This window comes from Rhinichthys klamathensis, unplaced genomic scaffold, assembly GCF_029890125.1.
Source record: "Rhinichthys klamathensis goyatoka isolate OS25496 unplaced genomic scaffold, OSU_Roscu_1.1 h1tg000261l_1, whole genome shotgun sequence".
Taxonomy (NCBI): Eukaryota; Metazoa; Chordata; class Actinopteri; order Cypriniformes; family Leuciscidae; genus Rhinichthys; species Rhinichthys klamathensis.
Window position 1 is genome coordinate 1,346,634 of NW_026606782.1, and position 24,164 is coordinate 1,370,797.

The 24,164-nt window shown below is 36.9% G+C and overlaps 1 protein-coding gene across 2 annotated transcripts; it reads right to left on the minus strand.

Moving 5' to 3' along the window:
* Positions 1 to 8: 8 nt before the first annotated feature.
* ralyl (RALY RNA binding protein like) lies at positions 9 to 22,879 on the minus strand. Of its 2 annotated transcripts, none has more exons than XM_056267519.1 (9): positions 22,792 to 22,879; positions 14,403 to 14,673; positions 4,101 to 4,173; positions 3,940 to 3,987; positions 2,090 to 2,241; positions 1,727 to 1,840; positions 1,325 to 1,458; positions 1,156 to 1,197; positions 9 to 651 (listed from the first exon to the last, which is right to left on the minus strand). In XM_056267519.1, the coding sequence occupies exons 2-8, from the start codon at positions 14,656 to 14,658 to the stop codon at positions 1,165 to 1,167; spliced, it is 810 nt and encodes a 269-aa protein (XP_056123494.1). In that variant the 5' UTR covers positions 14,659 to 14,673; positions 22,792 to 22,879; the 3' UTR covers positions 9 to 651; positions 1,156 to 1,164. The 2 variants fall into 2 exon arrangements, with proteins under 2 accessions (XP_056123494.1, XP_056123493.1); XM_056267518.1 differs by having other exon boundaries at positions 9 to 658; positions 1,160 to 1,197; positions 1,310 to 1,458.
* Between the last annotated feature and the right edge of the window lie 1,285 nt (positions 22,880 to 24,164).

The following is a 24,164-nucleotide window of genomic DNA, read 5'->3' on the forward strand; positions in this document are numbered from 1 at the left end:
TGCTATAATTGTTGATGTCTGGTTGATTTTATTTCACAAATTTGTGGCAATATTACATTAAACATAAAAATAAACACTTTTCAGATGATGGATAAACCACAATAAAATATAGAAAAAAAATAGATAAAATGTAAAAGGAAGCTTTTCAAATGTGTGAGACATCAATCATTTTATGACAGTTTACTTATACATAAATGTGCATTCAATAAATATTATTCAAATATATGCATAATCATTTAATGCCGAAAAATAAAATGCACATAGGCTACAGTAACGTTTTCCATTTATTTGTAAACCTTTATGACAATGACTCTTAAGTTTATCACTTGTTTTGCTAGACAAAATACATGAATTATTTTACATATTTAGTTGAATAGCCGAAAACCAAAGTTACCATTTTCACCATTTTGTTTTGTCTATTTACACATATCATGTATGCAGATATCAGAATAACTTCATAGATACTTTCAAATTTCTTACAAAAAAGAATGATTGAACGAAATAAATACATATACATACATACATTTATACATTCATATATACATACATACATACATACATACCGGTACATACATTAATCAATACATAAAGAGTTTGACATGGAAAGGTCAACAATTCTAGCTAGATATCTTCCAAACATGATGCGCTGGTCTCAGTCCTAAAAAGAAGAAGAAAAAAGTCAAAACAACATCAACAACAAAAATCATCAATAAAAGATTTAAATATTTTTATAATAATAGATATATCACAAAAATATCTTTTTGTTGTATTATTACTTTTTAGTAGTATCAGAAATGTCCAGTATCAATAGTGTTTTCCAAGAAACTGTTGGTTGTACACTGATTGAAGCAAATAAGAACTTTTTGCTTGCCTGATACTGAAGGTCAAATGACGAGAAATTTCAGAGACATTAGTACTTATAAATGAATGGCTTAAATAGCTTTTAGTTTACATGGCATTGGTTCTAAATGCTGAGGTCTGTCTGGAAAGGATGAATGCAGTAAACTGCACAATACAATGACATTCATGAAGAGCAGACAGTGTCAGACAGTACATTTCACAAAACACTTGAAGGAAAGATGCAATCTCATTTTTGATGATGTCAAATAAAAAAGACAAGTATTTCAAACATAATATGACATGAATTTGTGGTACAAACCTTGTTCAGTTGTCTACATCTGATATTGGGTTTTCTATCTGGGATTTAACACACATACAGACAATTTAATCCAATACAAGTGGGTCTTATTCATATATCAAATTAAAACAAATGACATTTCACATGCATATGAGTTTAATGACAGCTCACCAGTTCTTTGTTTACTCTGTCATAATATCCATCATCACCTTCATCTGTCACGTCCCAGGACCCCCCTTCCTGATCCACATCTTCTCCAGAATTTTCTTCGGTTTCACTATAGAGAGATTGATAGGCCTTCTCGCGCTTCCAGTGGGCTTCTACACAATATAGAAATGGCAGACAAAGAGATGACTGAGATTTATATTTACAGAATTAAAAGGTAGCAAACTTTCAAGTAAGTAAAACTACACAGGTTTGGGGATGGCCCTCTGCCAGCCCATTTTTTTGTGTGTGTGTGTAGGAACAGAGTGCTGCTGTTTTCGATTCCCTGCACTGACATTGAAAGTGATGAAGACAAGTGTTTTTAATCTACCTCCTGCCAACATGGCCTCTACCCTGATAGCAATGTTCATTCCATCCTCTTACCTGCTTCTGCTAACTGCTTCCGTTCAATCTTCTCAAGCCTTCCCAGTAAGGAGTCAATCTTAATCTTGATCTGAGACAGTTCTTTCTTGATTGTCAGGAGCTGATCGGATTTCACTTAGATAAAAAACACACCCCCCAAAAAAAATTAATCGTGAGGATGAATATATCACTGTGATTTTATCAGCTCATTGTATTACTTTTAGTTTTAAAATAGTTATGGTTGGCAGTAGATTATGGTTGGCATGGGCATGCTATAGTCCAGGTTGGGACATGTTGTCCTTGGGGCTAAAACATGATAATGGAAATTGAAATGAACTGATAAAATGGACTTGGAATGATACAAAACCATGGAGCATAAGGAACCTGAGGACAGCCTTCTTAGAGAAGAGCAGGTGGACATCTTTGGCTGGAAAGACTTTTTCGTCCTGCGTGTTGAGAGTGCAACCAAGCGGGAATGCTTGATAGGTATCATAGCCCGAGGGGATGGTGCTAATCGCCCACGAATGTCAAAAATCCTGAAAAAAATATATTATACAAAATATTTAGTTCATTATAATTACAGTATTGTTATTATTTAATCACTTTCAATCCTGGAAAAAATGATTATGGTTTCCACAAAAATATTAAGCAGCACAACTGTTTCAACATTGAAAACAATTTGACCACCAAATCATCATATTAAAATTATATTAACTTAAAGAGAAACAACACTTAAAAATTGTGCCGACTGCAAACTATTTGAATGGTAGTGTATGTACACATTGAAGAATCCTTGTTGATTTTTTTAGTTAAACGTGTCACTAAAATTGCTTTTCTACAAAATATAATTTATTATGCATTTTTTATTATTATTATTAGAGGTACAAATGTAACTTTTGGCCATGCAGCTATAGCAGTTAAAAAAATGCATTTGGTTGTGCTTCGGTTATGTGTGACTGGGTGGATGAATTTGCCCCTATACAATAGATAATGCTTTACAGTGAACTGTACTGGAGAGCTACATATGGCAATTTATCTGTGTATTTATCTCTAATATACTTTAATGATATCACCTGTTGAGTAATAAAAATGCAATCTCTGCATCAGTTTTACAACATTTCAAATCCCTCATTTCTCGCCATCACCGAAAAGCCAAGCCAATGTTGATTCTTGTTTTATTACAACCTTTCTCGCTCATTGTGACAATTATGCCACTCCATACACACGTCATATAGCCGGAGGAATTTTTTCTCCATTTACAGATATGACAAGCAAAGCCAAGTGTTCGCAATTTCAAGCTAATAAAGATAATAATAATAAACATAATAATAATAATAGGTCCTGTCAGGTCTAAAATATAAACACTTATGGCTTCCCATAGTGAATCAGGGTAAGAGAAAAACACGTTTTGGAAGAATGATTTATGATATATTAACTAATTATTTATATTTAATATTTGGAAAAAAGTTACAGTCACGTACCTTTAATATTTAATTAAAAAAGTTACAGTCAGTGTACCTTTAATAATTAACAAAAATAGATGTTCACTAATGATCTAAGTCTTCTGGACCCCATTTAAAATGACCAGCTGTAATCCAATAATTCTGTTGTACCAATATGGAAACTGACATATCATGGCATGTATAGAATTTCATTAAGTTTCATTAAGTAAGCAAGATCACTTCTTAGTCCCTGTCCCCGGAGTTAACATTTGATAAGCATAATTAGGTTTTTAACTAACTGCACAGAAGGGATTTTGTTCGTTAGCACACATATATTTTCCGTGGAGAAGTATAAAACTCAGCTCTGCCAAATGAGGAGTGAAAGCAAACACATGAAAATGTCAGAGGAAAGATGACCGGTGTGTCTCGCGCTGCTTGGTTAACGACCCAGCAGCTTTCTGACATTCAGCTAATGTCTCACAGGAGAGGAGTGCTCATCATTAGCCTGAGCAAAGGATCGAAGTCAAACCAATAAAATGACATTAATTATGGACATTAGGGGAAGCTCTTCCTCTACTTTTTCAACTGCTTTTATTTTTCTCTTCACCTTACCTCACTTTTTCATAGCATAGAAAAGGTTAAACGAGACAAGGTGGATCTTAACTAAAAATTTAATTAACAAAAACATGTTACAAATCTCCTGTAGCAAAGACCTTACCAAATCAACAACTGAACCTAAATTATTGGTATCTTTGAATTATTGCATTTTCATAAGTAATTGCATGTACATACCTGGTATAGAAATCATTCCTGTAGAAATCATAATCAAATTCATAGCCACTTAAAAAAAAAAAAAAAAAAAAAAAAAAAAAGATGATTAAAATGTTATTTCAATATTTCCATGTCTACTAATTACAATGGGGGAGGACTATAATTCATTTTAGGTGGCTCACCTGTATAAGGAGAAGGGTCGCTTGGATCCCACTTTTGGCCTGTAAGGACGAGGCTCTCCAGCCATGTTAATGTCTGTGGGAAGAGCAAAGGACATTATGAAGAAGAAAAAAACAGCATACGCTTCCTTTTTTATATATAGTCTCCTTCAAATAAATTTCTAAAAATGGCCGATGAATATTCTGGACAGAAAAGCCTCTGCGCCCTCTGAAAGAGCATAAGCATTATGCCACAGAATAAATAACTGATGGCTTGCATCTGTCTCATCAGAAAGAGAGATGCTATCAGAGCAACAGCCTCACTCCACACACAACACACACACACACGCACAATCACTCCTGAGTGCCTTTCAAGGTCATCCGGCACGTTATCCAGAAGGACGGACTGAGTGCCTGACTAAATCACAATTCGGGGCTTTAAGACATTTACAAGCAATTTAAGCCTTCACTCTGATGAAGCACAAAACAAAGCACTAAATCTGTGAGGAAAAGTAGTGCACTTTCAGAGTTTAGATTAGTCTTTGCCTCACTGAGCCAAATTCATTATGGAAGCATACAGACCTTTTAAATGGTCACGCTCCGAATATGTGAGATTGAAGTTTCAAAACATTTGAATGAGAGTGTCACTAGGTGGAATACAGTATATTGGAAAATACACTCAACCAGTGGTGTAGTCTAGTTTTTTGTAGTGAGTATACTGTGATATACAAATCCCCCCCCACCCGCCCACACCCATTTTCTACTGTTTAGTGTAAATCGCCATCTAACTCAGCCAGTAAAGAGCTACATTTAGCCTTAGATGTTATATGGTCCCTGAAGCACAGGTTTTATCAGCTGACAATTAAAATACTTAAACATTATAAGCACAAATAAAAATTTACTTTTTAAAAACTTGTGTGATATTCCTTTAAAATTATGTTTTAATATATTTGATTATTATTATTTAAAAAAGTACATCTTACTATGCAATTTCTTGCATAATTTCCTCGGGTAACTTTATTTCTCTCTACAAACTTTTATTTTGGTGGGTTGTAAATTAAAGACATTTGAGCTTCTGTGTGTTATAATAAACTATTATTATTATTAGGCCTACTTGAAGTATACTCTACTGTGCAATAGTAATATATTTCTGTTATATTTTCCTCAAGTTATACAAAACTTTGATTTTGACAGGTTGTCATGAAGACTTTAAAGTTCGTGAGTGTGTAGCCTATATGATACGAATGAATGACGATCGTTTTATCAAATGAAATGGTAAAATTCTTGTGAAGTGACTCTCATAAAAGCTCTGCAATGAAGTTCAAATGTCCTCTTCATAGACGCTGAAAACACAACGCGTGTCCCGCTCGCTTCAGTGTGTAGTAGAGCACACATTGAGCGCTCATTCACAGAAACACGCAGAAGTGGAACATGCAGAGTTTATTTCAATAGCAGTCTTTTTGAGCTTTAATATTCATAGACACTTAGTACATATCGAGATTTGATTATCATTACTTTTGATTTGTTCATTCAAAAATGGCCAAATTGCGTGACGTTCCGCTTTACAGTAACGTTAGCTAGTTACATTTGTTGCTGGATTCCGCGATTCGATCCGTGTCGCTGCGCAAACACAGACGTCACGGCGGGGTGAATTTATGAATGAAAGTTCTTTCACAAAACGATGTTGTTACGAATCCTCACGCTTTTTAAAGTGGGTATACGGAGATCTTTGACATTTCCTAGTGGGCATAGGCATACGGAAATCCTTGACATTTTCTAGTGGGTATACGCCGTATACCTGCGTATCACGTAGACTACACCACTGCACTCAACCATATTGGAGTAAATGCATATAGCAACAGAAAAGCCTGAGGAAAAAACAATTGACTAAGAAGATCAGGTTTGTTTCATCCTCTTTAATTAGTTACATCTGACCTTCTGTGATGAGAGCAGACGTTTTCCACAAGTTTGACATTAACACAAAGTTAGTTTGACGTGAACACGTATAAAAAGTAGGCCTATGTTATGTTCTTAAAGTGTTTGAGGTTCAAAGGATATCATTGTGAGTTTGATGTCAGTTTCTAAAATGTTAAAGAAACTTAAAAGGGTAGTTCATCCAAAAATTAAAATTCTGTCATCATTTACTCACACTCATGGGACAAAAAGATTGGGGGAAAAAAATTAACGGTTTCTGAAAAAGAAACAAAAAAGTCATCGTTTTGGATCAACATGATGTTGAATAATTGATGACAGAATTATTATTTTCTTTTTTTCAATTTTCATTTCATATCCTATTTTTGACTCATATTAACTCATGTTAAAAACAAATATATTTATTTATTCATTTTTTTTTTTTAAATAATATCAATTTGATTGTTTTTCTTCGATTTTTAAAACAAAAAAGATAAGTTTGACATTAAGCTATTCAATAAAATATTCAAGCAAATATCAGAAGGTTTGGCCAATGATAACTTTTATTCATGAACGTTTAATATAAAGTTCATGAATTGAATGGGGTGAAAGGTTCTTTTGTGATTGACGTTCAAAAGGAAGTCATCATAAGTTTGATCACAATGAACCTGGCATTACTAATCACTGATGTGGCTGCTGATCATTTCTTTTGATTTACATGAATGCGTTTGGCAGACACTTTTTTGTATTAAGGCCATCTTTTTTTTTTAGTCCATGCATTCCCTGGGAAATCGAACCCCTGACACTAGTGCCATCCTTTACTGTTTGAGTTACAGGAACGACCTCATTGAGCCTCTTTGACTGCTTTAATGTGGAAGCAAATGATTCAAGCGCCTTTAAGTTCACGATAATGATTTTGTGAGATCTTAATAATGGTTTCTTGGGAGGCAATATGAACAGGCTGACTCATCCTACTGCACCAATAATCCCACAAAACACCAGACATTTCACTCGATATGTGCCGACCATCTACAATACCCCCATATTTCAGACATGGAGCCATATCAATACTTTAATCTCAGTTTACCAATGGGTCTCTTCTACTCAGTACGCTTCTCTCCCAAAGGTCTGTCAGGCTTAGCATCGTATAGAGAGAAGATTGGCGTTCCTCTTATTGATGACCTCGGCTTAATGTCAATGTCTCCGCCTGTCAGCTTAAAGAAGTTTTTTTGAGTGATTAATTTGACAAGACATAACTGAAGACTTGTGTCTAAACTTGCCTAAATGCCAAACTCTAAATGAAAAATCTGTTCTGATAAATCTCAGTAAACATAGTCACTCAGGATATACCTGACTAACCAAGAAAAAACTTCAAGGACTTTATTTATTTCCAAAGAAAATCAATTTGCAAACATTATAAACTCTTATACATTTTCTCTTTAGCTATCTTAAATGAATATTATTCAGACATCTCATTTGTTGCATCTCTTTAACTACTGAGTGTTTTCCATACATGACCTACTTATCAAACATTTCTTTCACTTCCTTTATTAATTCCCTTTGTGGTGTGATGTAATTCAGTGACTGATGTACGCAATTGTCTGGAACGGTTTGTACACTTCAGGACATCACATCCATTTCCAGTGCCGCTCATTATCCCTGGAGTCTTGTGTGTGCACAGCTGCAAAACTTTGCTTTGTAACTTTGATGTGCCGACTTTGATTAGACACATGCAAAACATGGATGCTCATCATGAACATATGCTACTTGAATGCAAATTTAACAGCTTTCAGGATTTTGTGTCTTTCTGGCAACATCTAATTTTTGGCTACTTTGCCTGGTCAAGGAGAAAAACTTAAGACCAAAATCATCCTCAGCTACTAAAGTAGATGTGCTATACTTCAGTATGGAGAACACACATCAAACCCTTAGAAAGAATAAAGACAGGTTATCATTTCAAACAGGTCACAACATTTTTTAACAGATGCAATTTAGTTATTATGTAGCCTATTTCCCCCTTTCAGAATAGTTGACCAAAAGGTTGTAAAGAAAAATAATGTTTTTTAACCTTAAAGTATGTTTCATGTGGCAACATTGTTATTAACTGTTTTTTAAAAAATATATAAATTTTATTTTAAATATTATTTTGTAATATTATTAAAATACTATTATATTTTATTCTATAGCCTACTTTAATATTTTTAAAGTTTAATAACTGTACTAGGTTGCAACAAATAAAGTATTTCTTACAAGCCATTTTACAAGTCATTTCAGACCAAGCTCCTTGGAAACAACTGCACATTCTCAGTTTATACAGCATATATGAAAGTGCATTTATTTAGTTACTTGTCATTTAGCAGATTTATGTTTAATTTTATGTCCACAGCAACTGTCCCCAGTGCAAGGACAATTTCACAGGAGTTATCCTGGGTTAATTACAAACTAATGATTTTAATTGTATTTATTTAATGCATTTATTAATAATTAAACAGATTTGATATCAAACAGGAAAAAAATATAATATTATTGGATACAATATAATACATAATGTAATTATCACCATTTCGTCCTTTTAATGAACAAAACTGAAACAGTCGTATTATTATGAATGTTTATAATTATTATTTTGTTACAAATTAGGTATTAAAAACAGAAATAAGATGCATCTTATTTGTCTGTAAAATACTCACATCTCTGATTGTGGCGCTTCCCTTTTTGTATTGTTCTTCTGTACATGTCCATTAGGTTGTGCATACTATATTTTGATAAATAAATGATTCCTTTCCCCTGAACTTACTTCACTGTAGTGTCACTGTGAGAGACTGACTGAATGGAGTTCAGCACACAGGCATGCACCATTCCAGACCATACCACTGATGCATAATGGGGGTGTTGATAAATATATTAAAAAAATTCTAAACAATTATAAATTATTCATAATCAGGACCCATTAAGTAGTGCAGGAATCCTGTTGTTTTGCATATAAAAAAAGATAAAAAATGTATCTACCATATGTATTGTATAAGAAAATAAGCTTTTACAAATGTATGGCTATATAAATACATACATGTAGGCTATATCAACGATTGATGCAGTTTCTTGTCTCAGATTGTTTATCTGATCTTGGATCATATACATCAAAAGAACAGCATCACACAGCTGCTGCTAAAAACTAATTATAGTGAGTAATACACTCATTGTGACATTGATATAATAAAAGCTTTTATTTAAGGCAAGTTTAATAAAACAATTTTGAAGAATGGGGTATTGAGGTGGGAGTTTCTAATTAAAGAAACTATAGGTCCTATTTCTGACTCACTCATTTTGAAGCTTATATAAATCTTAAAGGTCCCATGACATGAAATTTTCACTTTTTGAGGTTTTTTAACATTAATATGAGTTCCCTATAGCCTGTGTATGGTTCCCCCGTGTCTAGAAATTTCAATCGGTGTAAAGGATTTCAGATACAGTACTAGGGACCACTAAGGCCTATATCAAAGCCTACAAAAAGAAGGATGCCATGGGACCTTTAAGGTTTACACTATATGGTTTATAAATGGAAGTGTTCTTAAAATATGCACAAATAGATGATTCAATGTATGAGGTTTTAGTATTCTTAGAGTATGTTTAGTTTCTGATTTATCTTTGCCACTGCAGTTCCATAGATGGCTATGGTATACACACACACACACACACACACACACACACACACACACACACACACACACACACACACACACACACACACACACACACACACACACACACACACGTCAGAAGTAGTATGTATATATATATATATTCTGACAGATATATATTGCCATCTAGTGGCTGACATTGGCCTATTTTTTTTTATTCTGTAAAGTGACGTTTTTTTATTCTTCTTACCAGTACTTCCTCTTGCCAACAAAGGGGGGCAATAAAACACTGTAAAAAATCACATGTACAATTTTTTTTTTACTGACTACACCCCAAAGAAATTGTTAGGATAGATTCTTGAAACTATTCAAATTGTTTCAATTCAATTTCATTGTAAAGAATTATGTTTATTTTTAAAGAAACTATGCTGCTCTGGCTACAAAAAAAAAAAAAAAAAAAAAAAAAAAAAAAAAATAGCACTAGGCTATCTATTTTTTTTAAAATAACCTTATTAGCAATAGCAATGTGCATTAAAATGAGGCACATTGATCTCCCAAACTGACCCGCTGAAAAGTGCCCAAAACCTTCATTAATTTATCATCAACATTAGGCTAGTAACTAGTATTTTTCTTTTTTTTCCTTTTGATGTTTAGATGATATTATTTGAATTATTTGCTTAGGTATTATGTGTGGTTATAAGAGCCTGATGTGTGTGTTTTTTTTTGTTTTTTTTTAAGATGTAAAAGTAGTATGTAAATCAGGATGTGGTTTAGAGGCCGCTGCAGACGGAGAACGAGTGCGGGAGAGTTGATTGTTAAGAAAAAAGCGCCTCGCACTCGTTCTCCATCTGCAGCGGCCTCTAAACCATGCTTTCCACTTATTGGTTATTGTTTTTATTTATGTGCTTTTTTTTATGTGTTGGTGATGGGTATTATTATCACAAAAGAAAATAAATAAATAAATGAAAAGAAAGTAGAGGAAGGAAAGGGGAACAATTACTTTGTCTTTACAATAAATGTTTATTTGTATAATGTATTAAACAATTTTAATGGAAATACTATAATCGATTATATTTTATAATATACTATAATAAAGCATATTTAAAACAAACAAACATTCAAAGCCATTTGAATTTTCATCAAAATACTCCTGAAATTAAACAAAAGCTTTGCTGGCTACAGATGCCCAGCTCAGCACTGTGAGGTAAAATCAAGCAACTCATATTTTTTCACAAGGAAAGATGAAGTGGTCTGAGGAGGGGGGGAAATAACTTGTAGCAGTTAGAAAAGGGGAAAAAATACTTAGTCTTAAAGGTGCTCTAAGCGATGTCGGGTGACATCACTTCTTGTTGACGTTAAAAGTATTGTCAAACAAAACGGAGGCTAGCTAGACCCTCCCTCCAGGGGCGCCGCCAGGAATTTTGGGCCCCATGACAAAAAAATCACATTGGGCCCCCTCTGCGTAGCTGTTGTCACCACATCTCTAGGACCTAACTATCCCATCAAAAGCTTTACATAACTCTAATCAAAGGCTTGCAACTGTCTTGTTTCTTGTAGTACAATACTAGTGCTAGCACTATTTACTGCTGGTGATTTGTAAATGCAAGTCTGCATACAGTATGCGCATACAGATGCAAGATTAAAAGCCACCATAAAAATGTCCTTAAGGCAATCCTTTACAGTCTCAATGTATTTTTATTGCAAAATTAATGACAGATAAAATATATATATATATATATATATATATATTAGTGCTGGGCAAGTTAACGCGTTATTATCGCGTTAACGCATTTAGTAATTAATGCCGACAATTTTTTTATCGCGCGTTAACGCAGTTTTTTTTATTATTATTATTTTGAAAGTCCGTTGCTCACTGGCTCTGAATACACATAGGCCTACCGTCAAACCATGATCACAGGAGGGGTGGGATGTTGGTCAGCCAGCAAATAACCCACCCAAACAAGCAGTGGAGAGGCTTTGGCAGGTTCTCTCAGGTGAACAGAAAGGGAGAAAGCGCTCCGCGAGTGAATGACAGGCGCTCTATGGATAGTAACCATGCAACGGCTTCTGTGCGCTACGCAGCTGTAGTCTTTTTAACTTAAATTAAAATTATACATAACTTTACCTGATAGGCCTGCGTTTAGTTTAGCGGGGATGCTCTGCCATGTGAATTCCCTCCTGTTGATGTCCTGATAACTATTTAGATTCTGGAAACTCACAAACAGCGAGCCAAGGATCAGTCTCTCTTCCAATGATTTGTGCTGCGCGTCGTGTACAAAAAGTTAGACAATTCAACTTCGGCAACGCGCGGGCGCGTGCGTGAGGCGAGCATGACCGCAACAGTTTCACAGGAACGCACCCGCTTGTCGCTGCACCAGTGCTCGACCACTTCACCTCACTCTAGGCTGATTTATACTTCTGCGTCGGACCTAAGCCGGAGCCTCTACGCTATAGACTACGCGTTGGTTTTCATTTATAAATCTGCGTCGTTGACGCGCAATTACACATGCAGAGGGAGAGTGTGAAACCCGGGGAGCGGTTCTAGCAATCACAGCGCTTGCGGTACGCGTAGAATTGACGTTACATTTTTGGAGAGATGCACGTCAGGGTACGCGCGCTACACAGCTACGGCGTGAGTTCGACGCAGAAGTATAAATTGGGCTTTACCTCTGTTTAATGTAATCTTACGTGGGAAACCATGGCATGCCATGACCAAACCTAAGCTGCTATCAGAGAAGTAACGTTGGTCGACTTATATCTGTAGTAGTGATCATGACCCTTTGACTACATAGACTGTTTCTGCTGCTCCCTGATACAAGATACCTGTTCAGAAAAAAAAAGAAAAGAAAACTGGACTCGTTTTAACAAGCTAGATAAAAGGTAATGCCCTGGCAGTGGCAAATAGCTTTGTTTAAATATTTGATTTGATTATGTTAATGTTTAAGTTGAGATTTACAAGAAATATTTTATTGATACTGTGTAAAGGGAATACTGCTGGTATAAAAGCACCTTATTTGTTTAAAGTTTTTGCAAACCACATGTTATTGCACTTTTGTAGCAGTACATTTAAATCAAAAGTGCGCAATACACTACTTTAGAATTCATTATTCAATATTGCGCGTAACAATGCGATTAATCGCGATTAATCGCAAGAAATCATGCGATTAATCGCGATTAAATTTTTTAATCGTTGCCCAGCACTAATATATATATATATATATATATACATTAACTTTTTAATCAAAATAAATTAACATCATCATCATCAAAATTCAGTCTAAATGAACGCATCAAACTGGATTATTTTAATACTGTCTGTAACTTACATGCAGGTTGAGGTAAGCTACTCATTGTTTCTAACTGCATCCAGTACAGACAGGAGGTTGTTTTTGTGTTGTTTTTTATTTATGTCTGTCATAATGGTCATTATGTGAGAAAATAATTTGTGTTTGATTTCTGTCATTAATAAATATTTCATTTTCTTTTTTGTTATGGTAAAAAGAGCAAGAGAGACAGAGAACCCCACAGACACTCCCTGGAATGATGCCAAGTCATTAACACAATGCTGCTCACCTTCTTCACCTGGACAGGGACAGGGAGGGTGCAGTTATGGGGAGACTGGGGTGCTACTGACTCATCTGTTGTTGAGTCTGCTAAAAGGGGCATGGACAATGATTTAATATGAATATCTTGCTAAACGTTTCCCTGCACTGATTAAATGTTGATGAAATAAATGTAGGCTAACAGTAGCCTGCAGCTAGCTAGCTTATTTCACTATGGACAACAGGTTAATACCACTCAAAGGCTACCCACCTTTCTTGGTGAAAAACTGGGTTACAGATTGACACCCTTTCTTTTGTCTTTCCTCTCTCTCTTTCCTTTTTTGAGAACCAGATTTTATTTTACAATGCAACGTTGTGGTCATTGTTTTTCTGGCGCATCGACGCGATCTGTCTGCAATTAAACACCGTCACTGATGAGTGCGCGCGCTTAGGCAGGACCAAACCATTTCATGCAGATACAGGGGGTGGTCGGTCAATATGGATGTTTACTTTTTGGTCAATGTTTATGGGGATATTGAACTTTTATTCCCAAAATAAGTAAAATCAAAGACATTATAATTAGAAATATACTCAATGTTGATGGTGTATATAGTGTATAATATATATATTTTTTATTATTAGTTTTTACCTATTTGTTGGGGCCCCTGTCAGTCAGGGGCCCTTGGAATTGTCCTAACTTTTCCCCCCTATACGGCGCCCCTGCCTCCCTCCTCCTCATCCGCGCACTAACCCCCCAAATCGTTCCTGTCGGTTATTGGCTGGAACAGTTTGTTATGTTTCGGGGTGCGGGTTGCTACAATTTGTTTTTGTTGCCTTTGTGGAGCCTGGGGAGTCTGCAGAGACCGCGTCTTTGTACAGTGTGTTCAGGGGACAGGCAGCTATAGCGGATAGTGAGGAGATGTTTGCTGTATGTGACAAAAAATGTTTTGGCCTAAAAAAATGTGTGACGTCGCTTAGAGCACCTTTAAGGAAAATCATTCCAGCACAAGAGACCCATTGGAGTTCAACTCAAGCCACAGCCCCAACAGTGGCAGCAGTAGTTTAATTTTTAATAAAGGGTGATGAATATTTACCAGGTAGCCATGGGAATGACCATGACCTAAGATCAACTGTCTGTCTCTGTGCCTGCAGATCCTCATTGTTATCCAAATATTTGTCATTTGTTTCAGTCCAAATCATTTACATAAATATAAAGGGAAATAAATATCACTTACCCAAAGTCTGTCCAGCAAGCACCCTGGTGTTCTCACCAACCACAGCTGAGCGAGCGTTCCTCTCGCAGGCATACTGGACGAAAGCAAACCCCTTGTGCAGAGAGCAGCCGGTGATCTTACCATACTTGGCAAAAATTAGCTCAATGTCAGTTTTCTTGACCACAGCAGTGTTGAGGTTACCAATGAACACTCTGGAATTCAGAGAGCGAGGATCTGTCTTGTTTGTTATATTGCTGGTTTGAGTTTTCCCAGTCATCCTTCTCAGGATGTCCTGAAACACATATAAACAAATATTAAAGTGCCCCATTATGCTTTTTCAGATATAACCTTTCATTTAGTGTGTAATATAGCTGTTTGTGAATAAGAGGTCTGCAAAGTTTCATAGATCAAAGTGCACAATAAAGGGAGGTTTTTGTCTCCCAAAAGAAAGAACAGTTAGTAATTCTAGTCAGTAGGCCTAATGAGGCACTTGGCATGCACTTTAAAAGGATGAGTGAGGTTTAGAGAACTGCATCCTTGATCAAACCGTTTCAGACACTGAGACCAGAGGTGATCCTGCAAGAAAACTTAAGTGTTTTTAAATGAGTGTATGGATAGTCTAGACAAGAGACCACCAGGGCGGAGCAGGCAGAGCTGGAGACCCCCAGGAGCCAGCCAGGACAATAGTGAAACACAGCAGAACTGATGGAGGGAGGAGCCAGGGTGGAGTCATGAGCCCGACCAACAGAGGCAACTCCTAGAGAGGTAAAGACCCAGGCGGAGTCCGATGGAGAGAACAGGCAACATCGAAGGATCAGAAGGCCAGAGCCGCAGTGACGAGTGGCTGAAGTGGAGCCAGGATGCCGGAAGACTGGGAACTGGGAACACTTCCCTTAAATCCTGATGTACTCGTTTCATCATAAGAAGAATGGCATCTACGCTAATTTTAGTGTGTTTGTTTATCCCGAGTTTTTCCCGCAGCCTGCCGGATCCAGACCGTTTCCAGATCTGACGACACCTGGACCCGATGACAACGCAGTGATGAAGTGCCAACTAGCCTCTCCCTATGGAGGATCTCCCTATCCCAAAATTTATAAGACAAGTAGTTTGTTTAGGCATGGTTTGTAGGGAATTACAAAACTGCGCACATATATTCAAACGCACATAACTATAGAATCAATTCTTAATGCGCATGTGAACGCCATCAGCGTTTATCACAGGTTCGCGTTTAAAGTCTGTTTAGAGAGAAAGGTGTCATCTTAGCGTAATTTAATAACAAATGATCATTTCAACGGAAGTGAATCAATCAAAACTAACTTTAGCTGGAAAATAACATTATTCAAGAACCGCAATAAAACCGAACCAATCTCTGTTACCTTAAATTATATTAAGTTTATCTCTGTAAACCTGCTTTGAGACAATCTACATTGTTAAAAGCGCTATATAAATGAGGATGACTTGACTTGAGTTGACTGAGGCATAGCCGGTGGGAGTGGACTGAGGCAGAGCCAAAGAGGTGGAGAAACTAGGCACAGCCGAAGGCCCCAAAGTTCGAGTTGGAGGTAGAGCAACGACTGACCAAGGTGGAGCCGGAGGGACGAGTGAGCCCAGTGGAGCCGGAAGGACAATGGTTCTCGGTGGAGCTGAGGGAGGGTAGAGCCAAGGTGGGGCCGAATGGTCAACGGGCCGAGGTGGAGTAATGGGCTCGGAGGCCCGAGGCAGAGCCAGGGGATCTCCACAAAGGTGGAGCTAAAGACTGGTCTCGAAGACCGGGCTCGAAGCATAACAGCATTGTTAAGCAAAGTCAATGGAGGACGAGCCGAGGAGCTGAATGGGACCAGCAGAGCCAAAGCCGAAGAACTGGATAGCTTACTTGAAGGAGGAGGGAATGGGAGGCTGGGAGGGATCATCAGCGGCGACAAAGACTTAGAGTTGGTTGGAACCAGCGGCGATGAAGAAGACTTTGAGCCGGGCGGGACTGGCGGAGATAAAAGAGAAGATGAAGAAGATTTGGAGCTGGACGAGACCGGTAGAGATTAAAGAGAAGACGAAGAAGACTTGAGGCTGGGTGGAACCAGAAAAGGAGGAAAGGCCTCATACTCTAGCTCCACTAAAACTTCCACTGGCACAGATGTATAAATTGGCTTACACACCTGGTCAGAATGGACAGCAGGCTTGGTCTCCGGGACAGACTAGGCTGCAGGCTCTGGCACTGGTTCCATGTCGGGCATAAACTCTGGCTCTGGGGTGGGCTCAGGCTCCATATCCCCAGGGGCGGGGTTTCTGGATCTGCTGTGGTCATGAGCGACAATATCAATATGGGATAAAAACTCTCAAGAAACCGGAGAACGGCTTCTCTCCATGTTCCGTCTTTCATATCTGGTCCAGGGGGTTACAATAATTTGCTCCTTCCCAGTAGATGGATTTGAAAGTCTTGTCATCCAAAAACGAGCACTGGGCTAACTGGTATAAGTGGGCTGAATAATCCAATAGAGGTAGCCCCTCACGGGCGATAAACGCTGCTGTTAGATCCATAAATCCTTTCTGTGGTCAGGTGTTCTGCCACAGCTGGGCTGAGGATGAAGACAAGGCGAGGTGAAGCAGATCTAAAATGCAGAGTAGTCCTTATTAAACAAAACATTAGAGTATAATCCAACATAAGAGTAAACCAAAACAAGCGAGAAGGCAAAGTTACAGTGTGCTATTGGACAGGCAACACCAGTCCAGGAGTAACTGAAACTGATATGAACTAATGATACAATGAATTAACGAGGAACAGGTGTGCGAGTATGAATCTGTTACGATCCTCTGTGTCTGTTTTGTGTGGTTTTTTTTTTTTTATATGAGTGCTGGGATTGGTTGCCGACGGAGGAACCTGATGTGCAGCTTTAAAAGGGTGGCGCTAATCGAAGATGTCAAGCTCATTCTGGTGTTGGCCTTGTGGCGTGAAGAGCTCCGGATTCCTCCTCCCGTTGACAGATCAAAAAACCTTCTGTTGATCATGTTTGTTTGTTTGTGATGATTTAATTAGGTTTTTTCTTATGTTTTAGGAGTGTAGGGTGTTGTGCCATTTATTTTGACATTGTTTGAGATTTGTTTATTTATAGGGAGTTAGGGAAGTTTCTTTGTAATTTTGTTTATTCCCTGATTAGGTAATTTATACATGTTTTATTTATAAGTCTATTTTGTTTATTATTTTGGCCTTGGGGCACCCTGAAGCCATTGCTCCTTAATTTAATTACTTTTTCCACTTTAATAAATTATACTTTTTGTGGAACTTAGAATTGTGTCTTTGGTGATCTGTCGGCTGGGGCTGGTTTCCTTCATACCAACTAGTTCACGTCAAGCCTGTCTTTATTGCACGAGTCGTAACAAAATCAACGAAACAATGAGAAACAGAAAAAACAGAAAGGAAACACAGGAAATGACGATAACAAACTAAAAGTCCTTGAAAATGAAACCGAAACCCCAACAGATTTGCGACAATAACACTATATAAAATAACACTCATTTATATTTGAATTATAAAAGTAGACTGGCTGATTCAAAGTACATGTATCGGTGAAATAATGAGTTTTCAGTGGGGTTTAAACAGATACTGACTCATTCATTACCTGGCCATTTCCTATCTCCATGGCAACAGACATAAAAGTTTATGATCAAGAAAGAAAGTTATTTTCAGATACTGTATCTACTCAACTCCATCCATTCACACCCTCTTCCCGAAACCTTACCACACACAAGCACTAATACAGCCACATCAAACACCACACCAAACTCAAGCTGTCTAATTGCTTCATGTGCATTTTCAAATCTTCCTCACCATTGCTAATATTCTGTAGTTGCTATAAATGGACCAAGAATAAATTAGATCTTTTGCTGAGCTATTTATACATCTCTTGAGCCTGTGATCCTGTCAGATTTTTTAAACACTCTTTTCATGTACACAGAGACTATACATCTGGCTGGATGTGGCAGCACTAGGGTTGACACCAGAGAAGACACTATTCAGGATGAGCTGTGAGGATCACTACAGAGTGTGAATGCTGAGAAGTGTGAAGTTCACACACAAAAAAAGTTTCACATATAAGGCTTCTCCTGTCTTTTGCGGCAAATGATAACAAAGTGCTTCTTCAGGAATCCCAACAGCATTCCCTCACATGCATTAAATATAAATATAACCAATAGTGCAAAATCATTGAGTTGTCAAGGGTTCAGCTTGCGTTGCCAGAACCTTCAGACTGACGGCAGAAGGTCTGGACTCCATAGCAGCTTTCATTAGCCAAAGGGATGTCTGACCGACATGGAAAGCAACCAATCACAGTTAATTTGTTCAGCGTCATGTTTAGAGGCGTGAAAATGTAAAGTCAATGTCTTGCAACGGCTTGCGATTTATTAAAGAACGTTGTGATAGTTTATTGCAACAATGGTGCTGTGATCTTCAGATACTTCCAGAGTTTAGTTGATATGCTCTCATTGTCACAATTGTAAACACGATGGCTTTCTTCTTCCATGAGGGGGTTTGGCGTCATGACGGCTTTGTTTCCTGGCGGACCGTTAAAAAATGTGAGACACATGTTTTCCGGAAATCCTGGAGAATTCAACCAAAGATGACGAATTCGAAACTCCCAAAGTGTTTCCCATTTTTAATGCCATATGCATCAGACGTTCAGCCAACGGTCCGTAGGGAGTGACGTCTGAGGCTGAGACCAGGGTTCAGCTAACATATGAAATTAAAGACAAAACAACTGTGTTTTTCAACGCCCAAAACAACGCCCAGTTTTTCTCTCTTTAAATCTATGATGTCTAGTTTTTAAAAATCTGTTTAGATTTTAAAAGTCATGTAGTGTGTTCAATCCTTAATACCGACTACTTCTGACTACTAGCAAATCAAGTTCATGACTGTGGCATAAACTAAAGTCTAGATATTAAAAAAAATAACAAACTTCATTATTTTTGCCCCAACTTCAATCAAAATTCAAGTCTTTAAAAAAAAAAAATAGTAAGGAGAATAAATGTGGTCTTTAAATGTTAAAACAAATGTTTAAAGTATGATATAATTTTTTAGAAGGAATAGTACAACTTCAGATTCCTTTTCATATAATCTACCATTCACACACTAGAAACAAAAGAGCTGGAAATCAGCAGACCGACACAGAATCCATTTCATCTGTGAGACAGTGAGTCAACCCTCTGACTGATCCTCAGCAACACCAGCATCCTCCTCTCAATACACACCATCATTTCTACCGAATCACTGATGCATGAAAACCTTTTGCTTCCCTGTGTTAACAATAACCTCACCTCATTCTCTCAGGTTGACAGGCATGGCAGAGCTCTGGCATTGTGACTGGACATGACATTTATATTCCCATTCAAATCCCATTACTTCACCAGCTCCATGCACAGTTATTCTATTATCCCATTCAAACACTCTCGACTCCTCACACAGTAGTACTTCACACTTCTCCTATTTGTTGGTCAGTGCTAAAATTACATGACCAAAAAATCTAATAAAGAAGGCATCAAGTAATCTCTGTTCTCTATCAGCATTAGAAACATCTAACTAATGTATACACATTTTAATTGTTTAAATTTAGTGATGAATGTCACAGTCAACTCAATTTTCTTCAGAATTGAATCAATTTTATGAATCGAATGAATTTTATGCCGACGCAATCCTTAAGATTTAAATATCATTGGTTAAAATTTTCTACACTATAAATATGTTTATCACATAATAAGGCTTCTTATAACTGTCAGTTAAAAGCATTGTTTGTTTTTAATTTATAACCTCAGTTGTCAGTTGCATCGAAAATGACTTTTTATTCATGTTTCTGTAATATTGCAGTGTTCATCTTGTTGCTAGTTGATTGTTTTGTACACTGCAATGGACTACTTTTTTGATAGTGGTAAAATATATATAGGTAAAATCAAATCAAATCAAATCAATATGTCCACATATTTATTTATTTGGCGAGTATAGCCTTGTAATAAGTGGGATAATATTAGTGTAATTATCTCAAGCAGCTTCTGATTCTAAACTTGGTGTGTTTTATATCTCTTTATTGCTGTATAACCCTATATACAGTAGCTGTTGCTGATGGTGTGCTAGTCCAGATTACAGTTTCCGCATGAAAGCTCAGACACTTCACACAGAATTCATGAAAAAAACAATGTAAGAAAACATCACAACAGATCCTACCAATCCACTATACAGCACACTTCTCCAACACTGAGTATTCACATCTACATTTATGAGATATTGATGTTTATAATAATGTTTGATGTTTATAATGTTCTTATGCAAAAGCAATTTTTTGTTTGTTATTAAACCTATACCTCTGGCATTAAGGAGACTTATTCATTCCTTTCTCCCTCTGTTGGGTGATCCCAAATATAGAGAGTAAATTCAACCAGGCATGTGTAAGTGGGTCACTAGAGCAGTGACTAATTAGCTGGTATACACAATGAGCTGCAGCTGACAAGGCAGGTGCACTGCTTAGACAATACAAGGTCAATTCAAGGTGGAAAATACATTCACTTTTACATGAAAAGTAAGGATGACGCCAGGGTGCTAAAATAGATCCGAATCATCTCCCTGAAGTCATATTTGTGTCATCAGATTTTTAAAAATATTTATTTATTTTCACTTTAGTTTACTCAGTATTTTGAACAGGCCAGAAACTTCTACAAATTGACTACTGTATGAAAAGATTTATGGGACACAATCACTTTTAAATGGGTTATAGTCAGTTGTTACAATTACTGCAGTACTTTTGAATAAGTAGTTCTTTCAAATAAAAAGTCAATGAAATCTGAGGATGATGGCATATTCTGCATACAAGCAGACTCCATTTATCTCTTCATTGTCTATCAACAATGAACTTCTAAACAAACCGGAGGAATTGAATCAAAATTATGCATTGTGAAAGACAGAAAACCAGACAGTAAAGTTGATTCGGTGTAAAGCCTGTTATTTCTGAAATAGCATGACAAAATGAAGTTGTTTATTCAATTGTCTTCCTCCCACTCCATTTTTATTCTCAATTAAACTAGAGAGAAAGAGTCTAGGTAGGTGTCTACAATATAAAACTTTGCTGGGAGAGACATGGGATACCTCAGATAGAGTTATTTTGATCTAGAAGCATATGACAATACTTTGTGACAATTTATCCTGCCATTAAAACTGCGGTGATATGTTACATAAATAAACATATAGCTACTTTTATCTTCATTATCTCATCTGTATTCATATGTGTATGCAGAATGTGGGGCTCTGAGGAAGACTCAGGAATTCTGTCCAGGTATCATATGCTTGAAACTCCCATCCCTCCTAGAATTCCCAATGAGAGATAAGCCTTTAGGGAAAGGATATTTCACGGCTGGCTTCCCCCACCTGTCCCTTGACTGACACAGCCTGAATAGTAAATAATTCTTTTTCAGAATAACATACTTCTTCAGCACTATCGTTCTCGACTCTAAAAGAACAATATTGATTAAAGAAAAGGGTTTTGCAGGAAGACTGTGAGTATCGTATCTGGTTGAGAGCTGGTTGACAAACCGGTAGACTTATCATGCTTTGGGCTCTGAGCTTGTACAAAACGAATGTAAGAAATATTGCAATTGGCTGGATAAAATGAAAGCCAACTTAGATTATGCTGATAACATAAAATATTCCTATTACAAAGTCATGAGGTAAAATATTTTTTCGCGTGTGTCAAACTTTATTGGAAGATTAGTCTTTTTAAGTCTTATTTTCAGCATCCCCTCATAGACAATTTCATATTATTTTGATAATATCAAGACCAGTCATAGCAAGCAATTTGCATGGATACAATGAAAAAACTGGTCCAACTGTGAAATGCACCACATTTACATAATGAAAGTGACAAAGGCAGCCATTATTATACATTTCAAATTCAAAAAGTTTTTCATCTCACAATAAATGTTCTTTAAATAAGTGTATTGGTTTCTGAGAACACATATGTTTTTAAAGAGAGAACACAGTTCGAATTTAAAAGGTTCTCATTTAGCATCAGACTGAAAACCCCTTTTTATTCCAGTTGGAACGTTTAATTAAAGTCTAGGCTATCAATAAAAATAAAACATGAAAGAGATAGATCTGCAAACTTCGGAACCAACTCAAGAGTCGTTAGGCTAATCATGTATGCATTGAAAACAATTTTTATATATAATCCAAGGCATTGCTTATCGAATAGCCTAAATAATTATTAGTTTGAAATTAACGCGACGTCAAATTTAATTGTAAGACATCGAACGGAATTAAAAAGCTAGCATCTCTTTTTAAAAACCTCAGGAAACAGTTTACACGAAAAAGCATTTCAACATTTGACCAACGATGAGCAGAATCGAGAAAGACAGCAGGTAAAACACAGGAGCTACTTACCAATCACAAAGTCCGAGCATCAGATGAGATGGAGAGCGAGTGCAGAGCATTACGCTTCTGATCGTTCAGATCGCAGCCTCACTGGATCATGTGACAGCTCTGCTCTCCGCTTCATCATCCACAAATCCACACTGCATCCATTCATCCACAGCTGGCTTACTGTCTGGAACCTGTTTCTTTAACTTCGGGATTTTTCCACCTTCTTTTTTATGTATGATGTAGCATATTCCCCCCCTTTATCAATCACAGCTCTGATTCAGTAAGAAATTACGTGTTGCAATAATTGACTTTTTCAAATGCCTTTTATGTATAGATTTTGTTTTATTGTTTTTGTTTTACTCTTGCACCAGACCCAGACTTTTAAGGTGCTGTAGCCTATGTAACTTTTTGACTCCTAAAGCACAAACATAGGCTAGCTAATATGTTTGCAGATATTTAGGAAAAATGCTAAGTTCACATAGGTCTAGTTTCTCCGAAAAACAATGCTACAGCCAGTTATTCTACTTTGAAATATGCGCTCCGTGTCGGAATGTTCGTTTTTGTATTGGTCTGTGTGATTCCGCCCAGTATTGGGGGCCAATTTACCCAGCCGCGGTGTCTGTATGGGCAGGTCAAATGGCCAAAATATTTATTCAAACATATAGACCTCTGCTCTGAATTAATAATAAATTATAAATGTGTTCAGCATTCTGCAACAAATATTTTTCAGATTTTCTAGACTAGCCTATTTTAAGTCGTAAAGCGAGCAGGATATATGAAAATGTAGCGCATGGATTCGTCATGTATTAATGATAGGCTACTAAGCGGGGCAGCCGGTCTCGGAGCCCTCCCCAGCTCTACAGCGCCCAACAAATTTTCAATGTAAATCTGTGGTGAAAAATGAAACTGCAGCACGCTATTGGGGCAGATTTCGGTCAGATTTCTGTCTGCCCTGCTTATTTTCACGAACAAGACGCTATCAGTCCACTTCAGCTATGAGTCTGCATCTGGTTAGTAACTAGTTGGCATGTTTGTTCCTCCTATGTGGAGTAGGGTATCAAATTAATGAAAGTATAAACCCTTTAGTTTAAACATGCTCATGTGAATATAGCTTTTAGGCTATAGGCTATATAGCGCGGGGCACAACGTAACGCTGGGCTAGTTGTAATACACTTAATACTTCCACACATGCCAGCATGACGAAACTTGGTGTATTTACTATAGTTGCCATTTCAACACTATATAGAGAAAAAATTGCGCCAAAATTCAGAAATCTTTGTAAGATATCACTGAACATTTATTTAACCATAGCAAAAGTGCATTTCTTACTTAAGTAAATTTTTCATCTCTATATTTTGTGTTTATTTAAAATTAGACAAATCTGATATTATTTT